Raw genomic sequence first — 21219 nt, 5'->3', positions numbered from 1 at the left:
GGTCGTAATTTAATCTAAAATCTATTGAAGGTTAAAGTTCTAATAAATCTGTCGAAATTAAAATGGTAGTAAGGAGCGACTCGGCTCAACAGTAACCAAAACTGTAAAAAGCGGAATTTCGAAACCAATAGCTACATCAAAAGAATCGCATCTTAATTCTGATTTTAAATATATAAGTTTCATCTTACCCATCAAAAGTTACAAGCCTGGGAAAATTTGCCCTATTTTAGAAAATAGGGGGAAACGCCCCCTAAAAGTCATAGAATCTTAGTCGTAGATTCAGCGTATCTGACAACCCTACTGTAGAAGTTTCAAGCTCCTATCTATAAAAATGTGGAATTTTGTATTTTTTGCCAGAAGGCAGATCACGGATGCGTGTTTATCTGTTTGTTTGTTTGTTTTTTTTTTTTTTTTTTTTCAGGGGTGATCGTATCGACCCAGTAATCCTAAAATGTTGCGAGAGGGCTCATTCTAACGGAAATGAAAATTATAGTGCCCTTTTTAAATGACCAAAAAAATTGGAGGGCACCTAGGCCCCCTCCCACTCTAACTATTTTCCCGAAGTCACCGGATCAAAATTCTGAGATAGCCATTTTATTTAGCATAGTCGAAAAACCTTATGACCATGTCTTTGGAGACGACTTACTACACCACAGTCCCCGTGGGAGGGGTCGTAAGTTACAAACTTTGACCAGTGCTTACATATAGTAATGGTTATTGGGAAGTGTACAGACGTTTTCAGGAGGATTTTTTGGTTGGGGTGAAGGGTTTAGAAGGGGATATGCTCCCCCCTTCTAAACCCTTCCCTTCTAAAGGGAAGAAAATTTCCATGAAGGGAGTGCAGGATTTTCTAGTATTATTTAAAAAGAAACAATGAAAAAATATATTTAAAAAGAAACAATGAAAAAATAAATATGAAAAATTATTTTCAACTGAAAGCAAGGAAAAGCATTAAAACTTAAAACGAGCAGAAATTATTACCCATAAAAGGGCTTCATCTCCTCCTTATATATCGCTCTTTACGCTAGTTCTAGATGCCTTTTTAAGCAACCAAAAAATTGGAGGGCAACTAGGCCTCCTCCCCCACTCCTTTTTTCTCAAAATCGTTCGACCAAAACTATGAGAAAGCCATTTAGCCAAAAAAAAAATATGTAAATTTCGTTTTAATTATTCATCTGCAGAGAGCCAAAATCAAAACATGCATTAATTCAAAAACGTTCAGAGATTAAATAAAAAAACGAGTCTTTTTTAACTGAAAGTAAGGAGTGACATTAAAACTCAAAACGAACAGAAATGACTTCGTACATGAAAGGGAGCTGCTCCCTCCTCAGCGCCCCGGTCTTTACGCTAAAGTTTTTTACTGTTCTAAAATTAGAGTTGAGAGAAGTCAAACTTTAGCGTAAATAGCGGGGCGTGGAGGAGGGAGCAGCCCGCTTTCATATACGAAGTAATTTCTATTCGTTTTAAGTTTTAATTTCGCTCATTACTTTCAGTTAAAAAAAAACTTGTTTTTTTATATTTAATTGTTAAAAAAAAGATTGACCTTGAACCATCTTTTGAATCATGCACTCTTTGTGACAATTTGTATAGGTCAAACCATTTAGCGCATGTCGCTTAACTTTTTAGCATCGTTTAGTAACTATGATAGTTATGAAGAGTAGGAAATGAGGATAAAGATATAACTTGTATATTCCTAAAATATATATTAAACATCAAATGCTAGTTCTTTTTGGGTTGTAACAAGAAAAACAGAACAAAAAGATAGAAATGCATAGAAGAAATTTAAAACGAGGGTTTTGAGTATAGGCAATAAAGCATTATCTAATCACTGTTTCTTTTTAATAATAGTGTTTTAATAAACAGTGTCAACTTTAACGAAATCTCAAAAATTTACTAATCAAAATTTTGCTTTTTAGAACAACGTACCGTATCATTCTACCTCTTAAAGTTCTATACATTTCGTTTATGTTACAGAATGCGCAATTTTAAAGGAAAAGTGTAAATCTGTATTTCCACAACCGCCAAATCTATTTATTACACGGTCGATGTCTACCTTAATATTTTGGTGAACGTCTATAATGGCTAGTCATGTCTGTCTAGAGTCCTGTCAGTTTAGATCTCTTCGCTTTTATTTCCTCTTCTATTCATTGTAAAATATTCGAATAAAGACCAAAATCGTCAGAAAAATATTAAATCTAATAAAGATACATATAGATATAGTACGTGTTTCAAATTAATTACATGAGTCGAAATACTCCTTAAAACAAATAATTCTGAGTTTGTTATTTTTGTGTTTAACAAGTATGGATTGGTGATTTAAATTCTCAGGGTTTCAAGCTGTGGTAATTGATTTTTTCAATCTTGAGATTTTCATATATTCAATTCAAATTTTAAATCTCGGTATGTCTTTTGAGCACGAAAAGAAAAATTTGAAATTTGACTCAGATTTAGAATTAAGAGAATTGTCCTGTAAAAATTTTGATTTATAAACAACTAATCGTGAAAATATGATTCGATGGCATGTATCAAAATAAGTATTAAAAGCCTCATCGGTATATATAGCACTTCAGACAATTTTATGGACCATTATATACAACCCTTATGCAAAACCACAACTATATTTTGTTACTGGTTGGTATTGAGAAGGTGAGAAAATTCTGAAGTAATACTGTAGTTGCATTCAGTGTCCGTCCTTAACTCAAGTTGTGTGAAGTTCCGCTTTTTATCAATATTTTATTAGTAAATGTTTGAAAAAAATCGATGCCATTCCACTAATTCAAACGAAGAATTCTGAGATCCATCTATACTAGCTAGATAAAAGAAAACACATAACTATTTGCCTTCTTTTATAAGCAATGTTTTGAAAATCTATTATTTGTAAATGATTACTCCGACCTTTGAAGGAGCATTTCGACTCATATACTTAGTTTTAAGTATATACATATACAAACCTTTATTAAAGTGCTAAAAAGTTTCACCTTTATTTTAATGTCTTAGGATCGACAGAGGAGGTGATATATCACATAATGCAGAGCTTTAGTAGTCAGATGAAAATAGGCTGTAAAGTGGCCACTATTTGCTCACCAAAATCCAAAACTTCAATTAGTAATTTTTGCACTTTTCATATATTAACTTTCTATTATACCAATCCCCAAAAAAACAACAATGTTGTTAAAACCACCCTGCTTTCCAAAAAAAGGAAACGGACAGCCAAAAAAAATGATATTAATTTATTTGCCTCAGTGCCATAGCAAGACTTGAAAACAAATTTTTGACAGTAAAAAGAAGTGAATATTTTGCTTTTCAACCCCGTTGTGACAGCACAAGCCTGAAATATCATTTTGACAGCCTAAAAAAGTTAGGATTTTAAATTTCCCCTTTCTGTTATTATGAAATGAAGATTCTCGCCTCCCAGTTGGTTTTTGTGGTAATACGGACATATTCCCTTGAGTAACCTAAATGTAATTAAATACTTTTTGGCAGTATTTGTCATTAGTAAAATCTAGCAGAGACCGTAAAGAGTAACCGATACCTTGTTTCAAACTTGTTTGCAAAACAAAAGAGTCTTAATAATTAAAAACTTAATAGAAACTATTAAAATCAATTACAAAAAAATAACTTTCCTCTTAACCCAAACCAGAGCAAGCGGTTTAAACATCAAAACCACCACTACGTCAAGAGGGGGTGCCCCCTGGATCCACCACTATATATATATATATATATATATATATATATATATATATATATATATATATATATATATATATATATATATATATATATATATATATATATATATATATATATATATATATATATATATATATATATATATATATATATATATATATATATATATATATATATATATATATATATATATAAAATACTAAAATTTATACTATTTATAATATATAATATATTTGGGAATTAAATTATTTCGCTCCGAAGTACGAATTAAAATAGCTAAGGTAGCCATCATATAGCACTTTATCTGAATATAGACAAATTTAAGTCGTTTTTTGGCTTCTTTTCATCTTCTTCTGGTCCTTTTCTTTGTAAATACTTTTCTGTCCCATCTGTCTTATCTCTTCTGTAGTTGGGTGTTAACATTTCTAATAAGTTACGTTATCTACATTTACGGCAAGTTTCCTACTTCTTATTCCAGGTTAAATATTAAGGTTTTTTATAGTCAAATATTATTTGCAATATAGAGAAATGCAACCTTAAATTTCTCTGTCAATTATTTTTCAGTTTTTTTTTTATTTTATTATATATTTTTCGTGGTTTCGTGCTTACCTTCGCAAATCTGCCGTAACATATTCAGAACCTAAACTCACCTTTTCGAATTTGTTCAAGAAAGGATTAAATATAAATCTCTTCTAACCCTAGGAATTTACAATAAAATGTCTTTGAAGCTTTTGGTTGGTTGCAAGCGTGTAATTGATTATGCTGTTAAAATTAGAGTCAAACCAGACAAAATGGGAGTAATTACGGAAGGTGTCAAGCATTCATTGAATCCCTTTGATGAAATTGCTGTTGAAGAAGCTGTAAGAATGAAAGAGAAGAAAATAGCTGGTAATTCTTGTTTTTTTCAATCTGTATTTCGTACTACCGCGAAGGTAGGAATCTTTTGAAGGAAAAATGATAATAAAAGTAGCAACATTAGGTTCTTCAATCTATGCTAGGCTATGCTTCATTGCTGCATAAAGACCTAGTTGTTACCCTGAGAATGTATCCTTCCTATTTGCAGCCACATATAATCCTAGTTATATATTTCTTTAATGTCCTTTCATTGGTAAAATTCTAGTTTAGTGACTTTCAGCTACCTTGGAAAGGGGTTAGGTTAGGAAAATGAAACTTTTGGGGATGGGTCTACAGGCTAAAGTATATCCTTGGAAGGTATTTTAAAGTACCCAACTCCACTCCTTCTCCCTCTAGAGGGCCCTGAAATTTGCCTATATGATGGATCTATAGGCTACCTATTGAAATTTTGACAAAACAACATTTTACATTAATTTTCAGTTACCAGCTGCCTTTTCTCTGCCTATAGTTCTAAAAATGCAATTCCTGTTATTTGAGTAGAATCCTGAGCCATATCAATGTTTTTTTTCAAAATTTAGGAAATGTATTTGTATATCTTTAAAACCTTATAAAATGGGATTGAGCAAAGTTGCAAAGCTGAAAACAATTTTGTTATACTTCATTCAAGCAGAAGATCTATTTTGCAAGGTTTCACTTTTATAACACACATATTTTAAAGGTCAGGACCCTCTAGAGGGAGAGGGAGTAGAGGTAGGTACTTCAAAATACCTTCCCAGGACATACTTTAGCCTGTAGACCCGTCCCTGAATGTTTCATTTTTCCTAGCCTAACCCCTTTCTGAGATAGCAAGAAGTCACTAAACTAGAATTTTACCCTTTCATCTCTTGACCCATTGTATAATAGGTAGCTCCTGTCTAGACACAAATATATCTGGCTAGCCTATTCCTGAGTGGTTGATTGTAAAATTGGATAAAATATAAGGCCTAGTAAATATTTTAATTTACAGAGTAGGCTATTCAGATAGATAAGAAATAAAATTAGGCCTACATCTAGAATTGGAATTTCATCCTTAACTTAGATATGAAATTCATTTCCATCACAAATTCAATTTCAACCTAACCTACCTTTTCTAGGTAAATTTTTTCTTGTTAATATTTTTGACTTACAAATAAAGTGAGCATCCTGCTTGATGCCTTTTTTTGTTCTTTGTGAATAAAATTATCTTCTATTGCAAATTCAAATTTAAACACTTTTTGACCAACCTAACTAAACCAACATAACTGTAAATAATTTAAGCATTGAGAAAATGTAGTATATCATTTTGTCAAAAATAACCAAAAACATATGCTTTAATTTAAAATTTGGCATCAAGGAAGAAGAAAACAGCATAATATTATAAAATTTATTTTTCCAATTTAATTTTGGAAAATCAGTGCTTGTGGGTTATATAACATTAAAAAATGGATTTATAATGAAACCATAAGTTTAAGACCCATGTTTTTCTAAGTTTGAGATTAATGTTTTAAGCCTTTTATACCCAAAAACTAGAAATATTTTGGTCATTTTCAAGAGCCCAAAAAGTGCTTAAATTTGCAATAGAAGCAATTATTTTATTGATAAAGAACATAACAAAAGATATCAGATGATAAATTCACTTTATTTGTAAGTCAAAAATATGAACAGCAAAACATTTAGCCCTTTCTAACCTTACCCAAATATAGCCCTTAGGCTTATTATATATTTCCCATGCATTGATTCTTAATTTTGTCACCGTCAATTGAATTTATGAGTAAACCAGTTTAACCAGATTGATGCTAATACAGGTATGTAGGCTAAGCCATAGACCTCTTTTTGGGAAAGATCACTTTACTTTGGGATTCTGGGAAAATAGCAATGGGTTTTTGAACCATCCCTATTTTGCTAAAGCATGGTGTAATGACAGCAGTAACAAGAACCTACCTTCTTGGTTAATATTTCGTCAATAATTTGTCAGCATAAATTAAAAATGTGGTCTCTGTTTTGACAAGCAATTGAAAAGAAAAAATTTTACTTAATGTCTGTGATTTATAGAATAAATATCAAGCAATAAAATCTAAATTTTTAGAATCATAACAAAGTCAACTTTCTGTTAATATGTGATTAAAACTGAATCACTAAAAGGATATATACATTAAAATAGGATTATTAGTATTTCCAAAAAGAGGTCCTTATAGGTAAGTTAATAAGCTAATAATTTCAATTGTTTGATCTTTAATAATTTTAGTAATAACCATATTAATGTATAGCTTATATTTTTAGCTTTTCTCTGATATGTACAATTTTTCCCAATTCCTCTTTGGTAACAAGATGTAAGGGTTTTAGTTTTACATAATTTTGCTCACTTGGATGCTTTTTTTTTACCCTATCTAAAATATGAGAATTAGGCAGTAAAATTCAAATTTAGCCACTTTTTGCTATCCTGTAAAGGTGTTAGATATTAGAGGCTAGGTAAGTTTGTTTCTTAGCTATCTTAATAGTCTGCTAATCAAAATTAGCTATTTACAAAAAATATTATTTTGAATTTTTGATAACAATAGAAAGAAGCATGATAATCACATTAACAGAAACATACTGTATATACGAAGTTAGAATTTTATTAGGTTTGTGCCTTTTTGGACCGTCAGGGTGACTGTGTTGCTCATTGTCAAAAAAGCAATCATGGTAATCAGAAATTACATAAAATAAGGAGACTAATGATGCTATGGTAGAAAGTTTATGAAGTACAATGGCCAATTATTGGTATTCCACATTGACCTTCTTTAGCCATTTGGTACAGTTCCAAAGATAGCCTTGATATGGCTTAGTATCTTGCTAAAATAATAAGAAGAGTTACAATAAATTTGCTGTCATTGGCCACATCTAAAGGGAACATATGCCTACTAATAAAATAAGAGTGGTGCCATTTGATTCCTTATTTTATACTCTTTCAGAATATCATGATTGCTCTTCTGACAATGCACTCTCTCTCTCTGATGATCCCAGATATACCCATAATAAAATATTTTTCTGTTGTATTGTTTCACCTTATAGATCATATCTTCTTTGTTAACTGATTTTCTTGCATTTGAGACCTGGTGAATTAAATTCCATCAGGAGATTTCAGTATAATTGCTGTATTTACACAATTGTTGTAGTCTATTTTTCATTTGTAAATATTTAGTGGTTCTATTCTCATGAGTAAACAGTATAAAATTCTGGAAACTAATCTAAAACATTCTAAAAAACTTACTACATCATCCCTAAATGTAGGTTTTATCAAGCAAATATCTCCACCCTTTTCTAATGCTTTGAGCTAAGAATAATGCATGAGTTTAGACTATACCCATCTTAATTTTGACTAAAATGTTTTACCTTGTTTTGGGTTGTTAGTCTATTTTTTATTGGCTCTAGCTTTTGAAATTCAATTTTCTTTTTCTCAGCATGATTTTAAGCCACATTAAGGTTTTTTTACTAGATTTAAGAAACAGGTTTTCAAGTCTGTATTAAGCAAAGGCAGGAGGCTCAAAACACTTTCCTTGTGTTTCATTTGAGCAGTACATGTGTTTTGTGAAGTTTCACTTTTATAACATAGAAATTGTATAAGGTCAGTGTCTTTTAGACAGGAAAGGGGTCGAGTTTGGTACTTGAAAATATCTTTTAGAAAAGCATTGAGGCTCTGGATCCACTCTTGAGATTTTTTCACCTTCCTCAATGGCTTCCCAGGATAGATAAAAATTTCTCATCTAGAATTTTGCTATGGAAAGAAACATAGTAATCTCATTAGTATAAACATGAAGAGTCAGGGTGTATTGTCAGAAAAGTGCCCATGAAATCTGTCAAGAGGATAAAATAAGGAATGAATTTGTTGGCCTACTACATTTCTTTTATTAACATGTTTCTTTTAGATGGGCTAAACCAGGGCAAATTGACTTGAATTTCATTTTCAAAAGTTAAAGCCAATGAAAAAGAGATTGAGGTAAATTTAGAGTGTTTTCCACTTACTTAGGTAGATAGAAGGTGAACACATCACTAGATGCATCTTTTTTTGGTTTTTCCTAATAAAGTAATTGCAGTAAAATTCTAGATGAGGAGCTTTTGTCTATCTTTGAAAGTTTGGTTTCAAAAAGATCAGTATGGCACTAGTCTTAAAACACTGAAAATAATAGTAATCTTGTTGGAGTATTCCCCTTCTAGAATAGGAACAATGTCAATAAAATTTGCCTTGCTACTTCTAATGTAACTGTTAAAATACTCTGAAACTCCTTAAAAAAATTTATGATAGCACTATGCTGCCTATGATATTGCATAGAAAGTTTTTTCATAGAAGTTTTTTCTTTCATTCAGTTCAACATGCCTAGATTTTGAAAACTTTACACAAAACTGCCATTGTTGCTTTACAATAGGCTATGTTGGAGTGATGGATAGAATACTTAAGAATTTATCCAAGAAACTAATGAAACTTTAAAATAAAGGCATGTTTAAAACCATATTAACTAAAGTTATGCAGTGAAGCATGTAATAATATTTTATTTTTTTAGTTCTCTTTTAGAAGGAAAATTATCCAACAAGGTCACACCTGCAATTCCCACTTTGACTTAAGTCTCACTATAGGCACTCCTCCCTAAATCGATTACAAATTAAACTGACTTTTACCATCTTGATAGTCCTAATGGTCCAATCTTCTTAAAACCATTCTGAGATTGTAGACATGTAATTCCATCATTTCCTGGTGATTTCATGTCATCAGTCTTCCATGGTTCAGGCAAAGGCAAGTGTGTAAATATAGATGCAGAAAACCTCAATATGGGCTGGATTTGAGCAAAAACTGCTCTAAGAGCTCTCTTGCTGAGCGCAGTTTGGAAATTCGCATGCTCATTCAAGAGGTTGCTTTTGTTGATATCTCCCAAAAAACCTTAACTACCTTTTGCCAAATATTAGTATCTATAATGGTTATCAGTAACAGAGACTCAGATACCATGAGTTAAGATGTAAGCACATATATCAGGGCCTCTGTTATGGCTGAATAAAAAGAGAAAAGAAACAAAGTATGCATTAATTTTTTCCATTATTGTTTTAAGTTGCAAAACAAGAGGCTCTTTTGACTTGTTGTAGTGAGTAACACATAACTGACTAATGTAGAAAGCTGTTTATCAAATATTTTTTTAGATCGCATTGCCTTTTCATTTACTGAGTTTAACAAATGAAGGTAGAGAGTAAATGGGGTATCAAACAGTTTGTGGTAACAAACTGTAGTAAGGAGCAACATGGCTCAATAGTAACTAAAACTGTAAAAACAGAATATGGATGTGTGTTTATTTGTTTTTTTTGTTTTGTTTTTCCCCAGGGGTGATTGTATTGACCCAGTGGTCCTAGAATCTTGCGAGAGGGCTTATTTTAATGGAAATGAAAAGTTCTATTGCCTTTTTTCAGTGACCGAAAAAATTGGAGGGCACCTAGGCCCCTTCCCATGCTAATTATTTTCCCAAAGTCACCAGATCAAAATTCTGAGATAGCCATTTTATTCAGCGTAGTCGAAAAACCTTATCACTATGTCTTTGGGGACGACTTACTCCCCCACAGTCCCCATGGGAGGCGCTACAAGTTACAAACTTTGACCACTGCTTACATATAGTAATGGTTATTTGGAAGTGTACAGACGTTTTCAGGGGGATTTTTGTTTTAGGGGGGGGGGGTTAAAAGAGGCGGATATGTTAGGGGAACTTTCCTTGGAGGGATTTATCATGGGGGGAAGAAAATTTCCATGAAGAGAGCACAAAAACAATGAAAAAATAAATATGAAAAAGTTTTTTCAACTGAAAGTAAGGAGCAGAATTAAAACCACTTAAAACGAACAGAAATTATTACGCATATGATGGGCTCACCTCCTCCTAATACCTCGCTCTTTATGCTAAAGTATTTTTCGTAATTTCAACTATTTATTCTACAGCTTTTGTGATTCAGGGGTCATTCTTAAGAAATTGGGGCAAAATTTAAGCTTTAGTGTAAAGAGCGAGGTACTGACGATGGGGGTGAACCCCCTCATATACGTAATAAAAACATGAGAATACAGAAGTTTGTTACGTAAGCTAATTTATAAGTTACGTATATCTTTTACTAATAAAGACATTCGTTAAAGATTAAAAGTTCTAGTTGCCTTTCTAAGTAACCAAAAAACCGGAGGGCAACTAGGCCTCCTCCTCTGCTCCTTTTTTTCTCAAAATCATTCGATCAAAACTATGAGAAAGCCATTTAGCCAAAAAAAAAAAAATATGCAAATTTCGTTTTAATTATTCATCTGTGGAGAGCCAAAATCAAAACATGCATTGATTCAAAAACGTTCAAAAATTAAATAAAAAAACAGGTTTTTTTTCAATGGAAAGTAAGGAGCAACATTAAAACTTAAAAGGAACAGAAATTACTTCGTATGTAAGAGTAATTTCTGTTCATTTTAAGTTTTAATGTTGCTCCTTACTTTCCGTTAAAAAAACTTGTTTTTTCTTATTTAATAATATTTTAAAACAAAACAGTGGACAAAGCAAAAGCAACAATGAAATCCAAGCATTTCAACTTCACATCTGGAAGCCTTTAACAACAGAAAAAACAGGCACATACTACCTTATCACCATGGACTATTGCAGTCACTTTTTTTTTTTTAGATCAATAAGCTTCAAAACAGCTTGTATACACACCAGATCATTCACAAACCGAAATAGCACTTCACTCATTTCAGCATCCCCATATCATCATGTCCAACAACAGCCCCCCGCTCACATCTGACCTATTCCTGCAGTTTGCAAGGGACTAGGGTATTGAGCTCAGTCATTATTGCCAAACTACCCAAAATTAAATAGCCTAGCAGAAATTTCTGGCCGGATAGCCAAAGCACTCATCTCAAAAACACAAATGTCTAGAACAGAACAAGAGCTTGCACTCCTAGAGTATAAGAATACTCCAATGGATGGTTATGCATCACCTGCTCAGCTCCTCATGGGTAGAAATTTACATACTCTCTTGCCATATATGTTTCAGTATTTGTCACCAGTAACAGTTGACCATGAAGACTTTCTAAAGCCATCATACCCAACAAGCCAGTCAAAAAAGATGTTATGAGAAGCACACCAAGGAGCTTCTGCATCTTACAGCTGGTCAACATTTCAAAGCCAAACTGAATAAGAGAACTTGGCAGCCTGGTGTAATCACAAAAGCTGATACCAACCCTTGTTCATTCCTTGTACAGACAACAGATGGCAAACTTTATAGGTGGAACAACTGCCACCTTTGCATTGACACTACATCACCAGCATCCAACCAAGGAAGCATACCCCAAGCCATTACCAGGGGTATGCTACCAGTGTCAAACAGTCCAGAATCCAACCTAGTAACCATCCCCCAAGAGGCCCTGTCTATCAGTTACTGTGACCTACTTGGTGCATCGACAGATTCGCCAATGCCCCCAACCATCATTGGACTGAACCCTATTCCAATCCTGTAAATTCACACAAGCCCCAGTATTACATATAGTTCCAGTAGCTATGCCACAAGATCTGGAACAGTTGTGCACCCACATAAATGGTTGGACTTGTAGTTCAAAAGAATAGCCATCATAATAAGTAGAAATTTCGGTAAACCAATAGAAAGTAAATGTGGCAAAACAACATACTTTTCTAAAGTGACAAATCATTAAGTATTATCTCAATATAAAGTGAACAGAATACCTACCTGAAGTAGTTTAGAAGAATAGCCATCATAATGGGTAGAAAATTCAGCAGGTCTACACCAATATAAAGTGAATGTGGCAAAACAGCATACCTGCCTTAAGTGACAAATCATTAAGTATTTCCTCAATGTGGAATGAATGGACAAACAGAATACCTACCTTATGTATCAGTGTATTAAGTGACAATCAATTCCTTATCTATTTGTGTATTCATGGCAACAAGGTAAGAGAGAAAGTGTAATAATCTTCTTATGTTTTCTAAATGCTGTTAACTTGGGTTTCCAATACGAATCTTGAATTGTTACAAAATGAATAAAACTAAATTAAAAATAACATATAAAGAAAAGAAAAACAATTAACAAAACTCAAATCTTAATAGTTTCAAATATCACCATGAAAAATATATCAACACACACAGCAGAATGGTAAATTAAGTTGTCTCTGGTACTATTCGAGTTTAAAATATATTACTAACTTCCAATATCACCATGCAAATAGCACAAAAATGCAGAACAGAATGACAAATTAGGGTGTCTCTGGTACAGTTTGAGTTTGGTAACGAAATCTAGCAAAATGAAATAATATATTTATTTGAAAAATGTGCATATGCTAGGTTCAAACATTTATGATTAAATACAGGTAAAACAGGTTATTTATTTTAAGAAATTCTTACTTAAGACCTATGATTGAATTTAAAAGGTTGAGATATATTGAATTATAGAGGAAATCTAAAGTTATAAATAGGCACAAGCCAAGAAAACTTGTGTATTATATATTGAAGTGTTCTTTTGCTTGCTAATCTAGCTGCAGTCAAGGCTGGATAAAAGGCAATTGGAGTGATTGCGTCCAGTTGGGCCCTATGTTTGAAAGGGTCCTGCACTGCCATCAAAATAAACACTCTTTAAGTTTTTCTCCCGGAGAGATATGATTTTTCTGGGGTAAAACTAATAAAAAATTATTTGATATTGACAATGAATCAGGAATAGATCAAATAATTCAGCAGTTATTCTGATTGACAGTGAAGATCCAAGGAAATTAGATTTTCAGACAGTTTTAGGAGAATTTATAGAACAAAAACTTAGAAATATATAATTTCATGTATTCATAATTGGTAATATAAATTTATGTTCAATAAATGCTTTTGTATTTTGTAAACAAGAAATAACTGTTATTTCTTTATTTTTTTATTCATGTATGTATGTTTAAATTTTTTCTTGATCACAGCTACATATTTTTGGGAAAATTGGCATCTTGGGATTTTCTGGCCTGAAGAAACGATCTAAACAGGTCACAAGTTTGAAAAAACACATTAAGAGCCTTCTTTTTGGTCATACGAGTAATGTCATATTTATGAGCAAATTTCAAAAGCACAATACATCATTTCCACCTCAGGAGTGATTCTATCGTTTTTAGTACCTTTGATGCAAGTAAAAATACACAAGAAACATAGCTGAGCATAAAGTATTGAATATAATTAGTCTATGTACAAAAGGCATTTTCAGCAGTTCTATAATACCTAGAGGAAAGAAACATATATTTATAATTGCTCAAAATGAACAAATTGGACTGTCAAATGGGTCAAGATCAAGAGGATGACCTGAGAAATGTAACTTCAGTATGGCTGAAAATGAACAACCTTAACCATCAAATCTGACAAGACCAATCCAAGCAGTTAAGGCAAAGGGCTTTGAAAGAATGTTTGAAGTAATGATAAACAAAAATAAAGAAAAAATATGTGGTTAGAATACTTGCAAAAATACAATTTTAATGAGTCAAGAACAAAAGTGAAGAACAAAGAAATGTACATGTAAAAGATAAGTGACAGCAAAAATCAAAACAAGTCAAAACAAAAGTCAAGAAAAAAAGAAATATGTCTCTCAAGTTTAGTTTTTAACTGTTCCTGGAAATTTTCTCTCAAATGCTCATTCTGTAGTCTAACAACATCATTATTTCCAGGGAGATTGTTACTACTGATGGTGTCTTAGGGAAGAAAGTTAGGACTGCAGCTAGGAATATTAGTGAAAACGCTTTATATGTAATAGAGAGAAGGGGCTTATACAAGAATTATATGAGTGATAGATCATATGAAAACAAAGGAATGTAAAGAAAGGTGAGAAAGCATTAAAATATGAACTAAGGAGGTGTGAAGTGGAGGTTATAGTGAAAGCTTAAAAGCCTGAAGCTTTTTAGGGTTATACTGAAAGAAAGGTTTAGATGGCTAGGGCACGTTCTGCAAATTAAGAATGTTAGATTGCTGAAGACTATCCTCTTCGACCAATTGTCTAGGGCAAAACAGAAAGCAGATTGTCCTCGTCTGGGGTAGGAGGATGTCATAAAGAAAGATTTAGAAATGGAAACTTCCTGGGAGGGTGTAAAGAGGAAGGCTTTGAATAGATTGGGATGGAGGAGGAGATTGCGTAGCTGTGTTGGCCTCAGGCAGCTTTTTGCTGTGGTGAGTTGTTAGTAGTAGTTGTAATAGTACTGCTCCTACTAGTACTAGTGCTATACTGTCAATACTACTAACAGTCTTACAACTAGTACTATAAGTACTCCTACTGTTATTGCTGTGCTTACTATTACAACTATGGCCAAGGGTATGAAGGTAAAATTGTCAACTAATAATTGAGGGGAGGAGTTGAACAGTACCACAACAGGCTATCTGCGTGAATGTTGTCAAAAGAGTAAATCTGCAATATCTTAGAAACGGGGATATCCTACAGGGCTTGCTCTGAAGAATGTTGAACTAACCAATAGGCAATATTTGGATCCTACTACTACTTCTGATACTAAAGCTAAGGCTACTAATACTAATTCTGCTGCTACTGCTATTACTACTGGTTCTGCTGCTCCTGCTACCAAAGCTACAGTTATTAAGGTGAAAATTTTGTCATATGTTGAAACAGTGTTGAACTAAATCAAAACACATCATATGTGTACATGCTGTCAAGAGAACATACAAGCAATGTCTCAGGGACAGTTTATGGTATCAAGATGTAACTTTCAGTATGTTGAGGGGAATGCTGATAAAAATCGGTGGTGCGGAGTGCATACTGCTACTAATGGTACCACTATTACTACTAAAAATATTGCTACTACTGAGGCTATGTGTATCAAATTAAAGCTTACAAGGATTGTTAGGCAGGATGTTGAACTAAATCAAAACGTAGCATGATCATGTAGATTGCCAAAAGGGTGTAACAGCAATGTCTCAGGAACAGCTTGCATTCTTAAGTTAGAACTCCCATGGTATTTTGTGGCAGATTTAGAAATAATCAAAAGGCACCATGTGTATAGTATTAATGCTACTGCTACAATTGTTGTAACTAATAAGGCTAAAGCTATAAAAGTGAAACTTTTAGGGAGTGTTTTGGGGGGAGTTCCAATAGAAAAAATAAAACATATGCATGTAGGTCTTCAAAAGGGTGTATAAGCAATGTCATAGGCAGCGTTGTGGCTATCATAAAATTTTTTAAAGAGTTCATTTGATTGGAAATTAAAATTGTTAGTGCCCTTTTTGAGAGTAAAAAAAATGATTGGAGGAAAGTAGGCCTCCCCCCTGAGCCCATTAATGTGCCAAACACATATAATCAAAATTTTGAGATAACCATTTTGTTCAGCATAGTTGAAAAGACCAGTAACTTGCAATATAAAAACATGCAATGTCAGATTTACATAATCTCAAAATCACTGATGTTGCAAGGACCAAATAAAATATTAAAAATTACCGAAAATATCTATTATTCATTGTTTAGCCTTCTAACTTATTATCCATTAAATGAGGAGTATTTTTTTTACGGAGACTCCGATTTGAGCAACTTAGTCATGGTATTAAATTTCACTGAATAGAATCTTTTTTCCATTTAAGTCGAGAATATTCAAATATTAAGGTCAACGCTGAAAAATCAAAAGTCGTACTATTCAACTGGGGCTCAGTTGCTGAAGGATTTAAAGTTGATGTTGATGAAGTTTCTTTAATTCCTCAACTGAAAATAAAATATCTTGGTCTCCTGATAAGTGACTCTTAAAGCAACTAGAAAGCTCCTCATCTATCGTTTCCAGTGCTGGACGTCCAGTGTCTAAGGCAGCATAGTATCTAATAAACTTGGTTTTAATGGCCATCTACTAGCTAAATTTTCTAACGTATGTGTGCTTCCAATTTTTTTGTACTTTGCGCCTTTTGGGCATATCTTCTCATCAATGGAAACAAAATAACTTTGGTGAATTTACTACTGGTATGCTAAATATCGCCTTGGTCTCCCACTTTGGACAACTAATTCTTGGGCCTATAGGAGATACGGTATAGTTGGGTCCTAATGCTGCCATCAGCAAATGCATTGAAGCTTAAAATCAAGGACTCAGTGGAAACTATGGTGTTCTCTTTTGAAACGGCAACAGTTTTTTTTGTAATTATTGTGCTTATTATCATGAAAAGAGAAATCACCAATGCTACAGCACAAACACACAAAAAAAAAAAAAAAAAAAAAAAAAAAAAAATTAAAAAAAAAAAAAAAATAAAAAATAAAAAAAAAAAAAAAAAAAAAAAAAAAAAAATAAAGAGACAGAAGGAGAAAAGGAAGACTGTTTTCCTAAATTAGTGATTAATATAGACCAGCACTTGAATGAGGCCTCAACCCTACTCATCCATACAATCACATAGGTCAAACAGCATAGCCACACACAATCAACCATAAAGAATAATCCATGGACAGGCAGTCATGTCGTCAATAAGTATAAGTCGTCATTTACCAAACAATAGAAAAAATAATATAGACAAATAATTCAGAGGCAACACCCAACATAAGGGCTCATCAGGAGAATACACTGGCCTATATTGGGTTTCGCCACTCTAAATTCTCTACCCAGCACAGTGTTGTGGCTACCACAGAATATCCATGGCATCCCCGCGTCAGGTATCACCCCCAAATTACATGCCTATGAAAAAAAAAAAAAAAAAAAACAGCAAATGTAAAACAACCAAGTAAAACCAAAACCAAAACAAGCTTATCCTGTTAATATATCCCTCCCTTTAGCAACAATAGGTAAACTAAATATTATAAATTTTACCAAATCACAAATATTAACACATTGCAAAAAACCTGAATGAACTAAACAATTATAGAATTCATCTTTACCATGTGGCTAATTTTTCAAAAAATTACGCTCAATTAGAAACGCAATTCAAAATAAATGGCGCTGTGACAACATTTCTCGAACCTCCCAAATTAGTTAAAAATTTCTTTAAGTATTTCTAGATAATTCTTTTGATATTTATTTAAAAGTTCGTTATAATGAAAACTAAATTTTTTAAATTGCCAAGTTAATTTATTTGCAGAAAAACCTCTTGATATCAATTTTTGGCTTAAGATTTTACATCTATTTTTAAAATCAATATAATTACTACAAATCCTTGCATAACGAAGTAACTGTGAGAAAAACGCTGAATATGTGATATTTGAGTGTATATTACTTTCAGGGAATGGGAAACTAATCACTTCAAAATCAAAATCATCCGTTTTATTATACATTTTAAAACTTAATTTATTATTATCACAAATATTAATATTTAAATCTAAGAAATGATCTTCATGACCAGCGCTATGACTAGGCTCAAGAATAAGCTCTGATGGATATATATTTTTAGAAATATCAATGAAATCAATTGACTGAAAGGTAAATCCCTCTGGCCAAATTTGTATTGATTGTCCTTTGTTTTTCTTTTCATTTTTAGCTCACCTTTTCCTCTTATTTATTATACACATTGCTTTGAAAAAAAATACGCTCTCCTTTCTTTTATACTGATGAGTAACCCGATGGCAATTAAAAAAAAGAAATCATCTAAAGTGAATATTACTATTTTGTTTTAGGTGAAATTGTGGTTACATCCATTGGGCCTGAAAAATGCCAAGAAGTGCTACGAACAGCGTTAGCTATGGGAGCGGATCGTGCCATTCACGTTGTAGTCCCTGACAAAGAGTTTGCAACACTTCAGCCAATTCACATTTCAAAAATATTTGCCAAATTAGCTGACATTGAAAAAAGTGATTTAATAATTGTTGGGAAACAGGCCATTGACGATGATGCAAATCAGACTGCACAAATGACTGCAGCTATCTTAGGATGGCCACAAGCAGCCTTTGCCTCCAAAATTGAAAAAGACAATGGAAGTCTTAAAGTTGTTAGAGAGATTGATGGCGGACTTGAAACCGTAAAAATTCAGCTTCCTGCAGTAGTCAGTGCTGATCTAAGATTAAATGAACCAAGATATGCCACACTGCCAAATATTATGAAAGCTAAGAAGAAACCGCTGAAGAAAATGAGTTTAGCTGAATTGAATATTGACCCAAAACCTCACATACAAATTATTTCGGTTGAAGAGCCCCCTGTTCGACAAGGTGGTGCGAAAGTGGAAGATGTTGATACCTTGTTATCAAAGTTGAAAGAGGCTGGCAGAGTTTAAAAGAAGGTTCAGGGCTTGAGTTTTTATTTTCTTAAAAGTCAAAAGTTTGTTTGTAATATTAAACTGGAGTTCCTTACTTTTAATGTATGAAAGCTTTGTTATTTATCTAAGATAAGCTAATATTTGTATTGTTTTGGTATACCCTTCTTTTTTATCTTGTGAATCTATGAGAGGGATATGCAGTTCAAACTTTTGCCGTGAACTCATTTAAAGGAAACAATTAATAGGGCTATGTTGCTAAATGCAACATTTTGCCACTTCAAGCTATGGTACTTTTTGCCAATAAATTTTTTGTTTCGTAAATCTTTCTCGAAATTGTAAAAGTGATGAAGATGCCTGGGAGATCAATTGAATTTTCTGTTTTTACTAAGGTTCGGATAAATTGTTTAAGCTGATGGCTGAAGTAGCAACTTGAGCCATTTTAGAATCAACCTATTGGTGAATGTTCTAGTTATTTGTATATTCAGAATCAGATCATTTGGTAAAAATGCAAGTAAAAAAACGCTGACTTTTAGGTATAAAGCAATATATATATGAATTTGCACTGAAAGAGGAGAAAGGGATACAATTGGATTGACATTTTCTCCCTCCCCCCAAAGACTGATAATCTTGTTTTAAACTGAGCATAATCAACAGATTTTACCTCTGCCGTGGTAGTGTTTACTGAGTATTAGCCTGCAGAGTGCACTGATAAGAAAAATCACTTTCCAAAATAGAAAGTCAAAAGGCTTTTTTTCTAAAAAGCCATCAAGTATACAATTTAGGGAAATGCTTTCTTAGTCCTTTCAGTACACTATGTTCATTATGAAAAGAAAATATCTTTTTTATATTATTAGTCCATTTTCGTCTTTGTATCTAGGTTCCAATACAACAGATTCCATGTGAAGAATGGGGTTGTGTAGCAATAAGAAGCAGTTTTGCTACTTTTTGCTTAAGTTTGCTTTCAAGTATTGTTACTAATTGTCATTTATCAAAACCCAGTATTTTTTTTTTATTTTATGAAAGGTCCTTCAAAACTGAGGAAATTGTATCATATTTGTATAATCTAAACATTATAACTTGTTTAAAAAAAATTTTCTAAATGAAAAATTTTTCTAAATGTTCTAATTTTGTTTTATTGTTTTTTTAGATGCCATTCTTGTTCTGTTTGCTACTCCTAAAACATGTATTTTTTACATTATTGTTTTACCTCTTTATTACTAAGTTCTAGATTCATTCAAAAGGATTTTAAGCCCCACAGAGTGGTGTTAAAACTAAAAAAGCTATAGAAGTTATGGAGAATGTGTTTTTTATTGTTATTATTTATTAAATAAACAATCTAAGAAGTTAGCAATTCCAGGAGATAATTTTTCTTTGAAATATGTTATTAGGTTTCCAGGTTTCTTTTGTTTGAAAGGAATCACCATTCTTATAGTGATTGTTATTACCTATTAGTGATGTTTATTGCTAATTAAAATTTGTTGATACATAACTTAATATATCTTAGTTGATCTGTCTGAAAATAAGTGACCAAAACTTATTGCATATTCCTTTATTGAACGTAGATAATTTGAATGAATATCTCTGTTTAACTTGCAGAAACAACTTTTTAATAAAGATTGCAGAGTCGATTAATATACATATCCTGATTGCGTTAAGAGCTTTTGGTACACCAGCATTAAAATTGAAAGGGAAGAACTGATTCTTTGGAGAAAAAAAGTTTGAGCCAGGAATCTACCACATATTCCTTTATTAACCATAGACGAGGGGGATAACTATGTTTAACCTAACTTATCAGACATTGGTCAAATTTGTAATAAGGAAAGTAACCTCTTTTCGCATAGGCACAGTGCAAAAAAGCTACTAGATATTTAAATAGTACAAGGTAAAAGCAGATAGACTGAAAATTTCATAAAAATAATAAATTATTTATAATCTGCTACAAAAAAGTGGAGGAATAAAAAAGAAAAAAATAAACACTTCAAACGAAAAAAAAATCAAAAACAACGAAAATTTTATCTTTAATAATGGCACTGTGGGTAGCCAGCTACTTGTAAATATGGGGGTTTTCTGACACCAAGCTCTGTAAATTTTAAACCGATTTGGGGAGTCCATAACCAGATATGAGGGTTTGATTTCTAAATCACGGAGGTAGGTATATTAAAAAAAGAAAATGATATGACTGGATATCTTTGTTATGAAGAATTGTGCAAAGTTCCGAAAGAAACAAAACCGAATCGTGAGTTATAACTGATTATAATTTAGCCAAATATTTTCTATTGTATATGCCTTGGAGGGCTGCACTTTTATCATCAACTCCAGTCTATGATTCGGCTTGTTGTAATCTATTGCAAAAAAATAATTTCTGCTAAACCCGGTTTGATCAATGCACCTATGAATGAATCACGCCAGCAAACAAACGAAATCGCTCTGGAAAGCAGTGACTGCTTCTTGTGGATCTTTTTTTTTTACAAATTAAGTCTACAGAGATCGGATTACTCAG

General features: G+C 32.5%; 1 protein-coding gene across 1 annotated transcript; it reads left to right on the top strand.

Moving 5' to 3' along the window:
* Positions 1-4340: 4340 nt before the first annotated feature.
* Positions 4341-20208, top strand: LOC136043110 (electron transfer flavoprotein subunit beta-like). Its single transcript, XM_065728055.1, has 2 exons — positions 4341-4578; positions 18145-20208. The coding sequence occupies exons 1-2, from the start codon at positions 4407-4409 to the stop codon at positions 18735-18737; spliced, it is 765 nt and encodes a 254-aa protein (XP_065584127.1). The 5' UTR covers positions 4341-4406; the 3' UTR covers positions 18738-20208.
* The last annotated feature ends 1011 nt before the right edge of the window (positions 20209-21219 follow it).

Source organism: Artemia franciscana, chromosome 2 (assembly GCF_032884065.1).
Source record: "Artemia franciscana chromosome 2, ASM3288406v1, whole genome shotgun sequence".
In the NCBI taxonomy this organism is placed as follows: domain Eukaryota; kingdom Metazoa; phylum Arthropoda; class Branchiopoda; order Anostraca; family Artemiidae; genus Artemia; species Artemia franciscana.
This window is presented reverse-complemented; position numbering and strand designations above follow the sequence as displayed.

What these genes read in the sequence shown, in the direction of transcription:
- LOC136043110 (XM_065728055.1), top strand. Translation starts at nt 4,407, where the DNA reads ATGTCTTTGAAGCTTTTGGTTGGTTGCAAGCGTGTAATTGATTATGCT. An exon ending in GAAAGAGAAGAAAATAGCTG is followed by an intron (nt 4,579 to 18,144) that starts GTAATTCTTGTT and finishes ATTTTGTTTTAG; the next exon opens with GTGAAATTGTGGTTACATCC.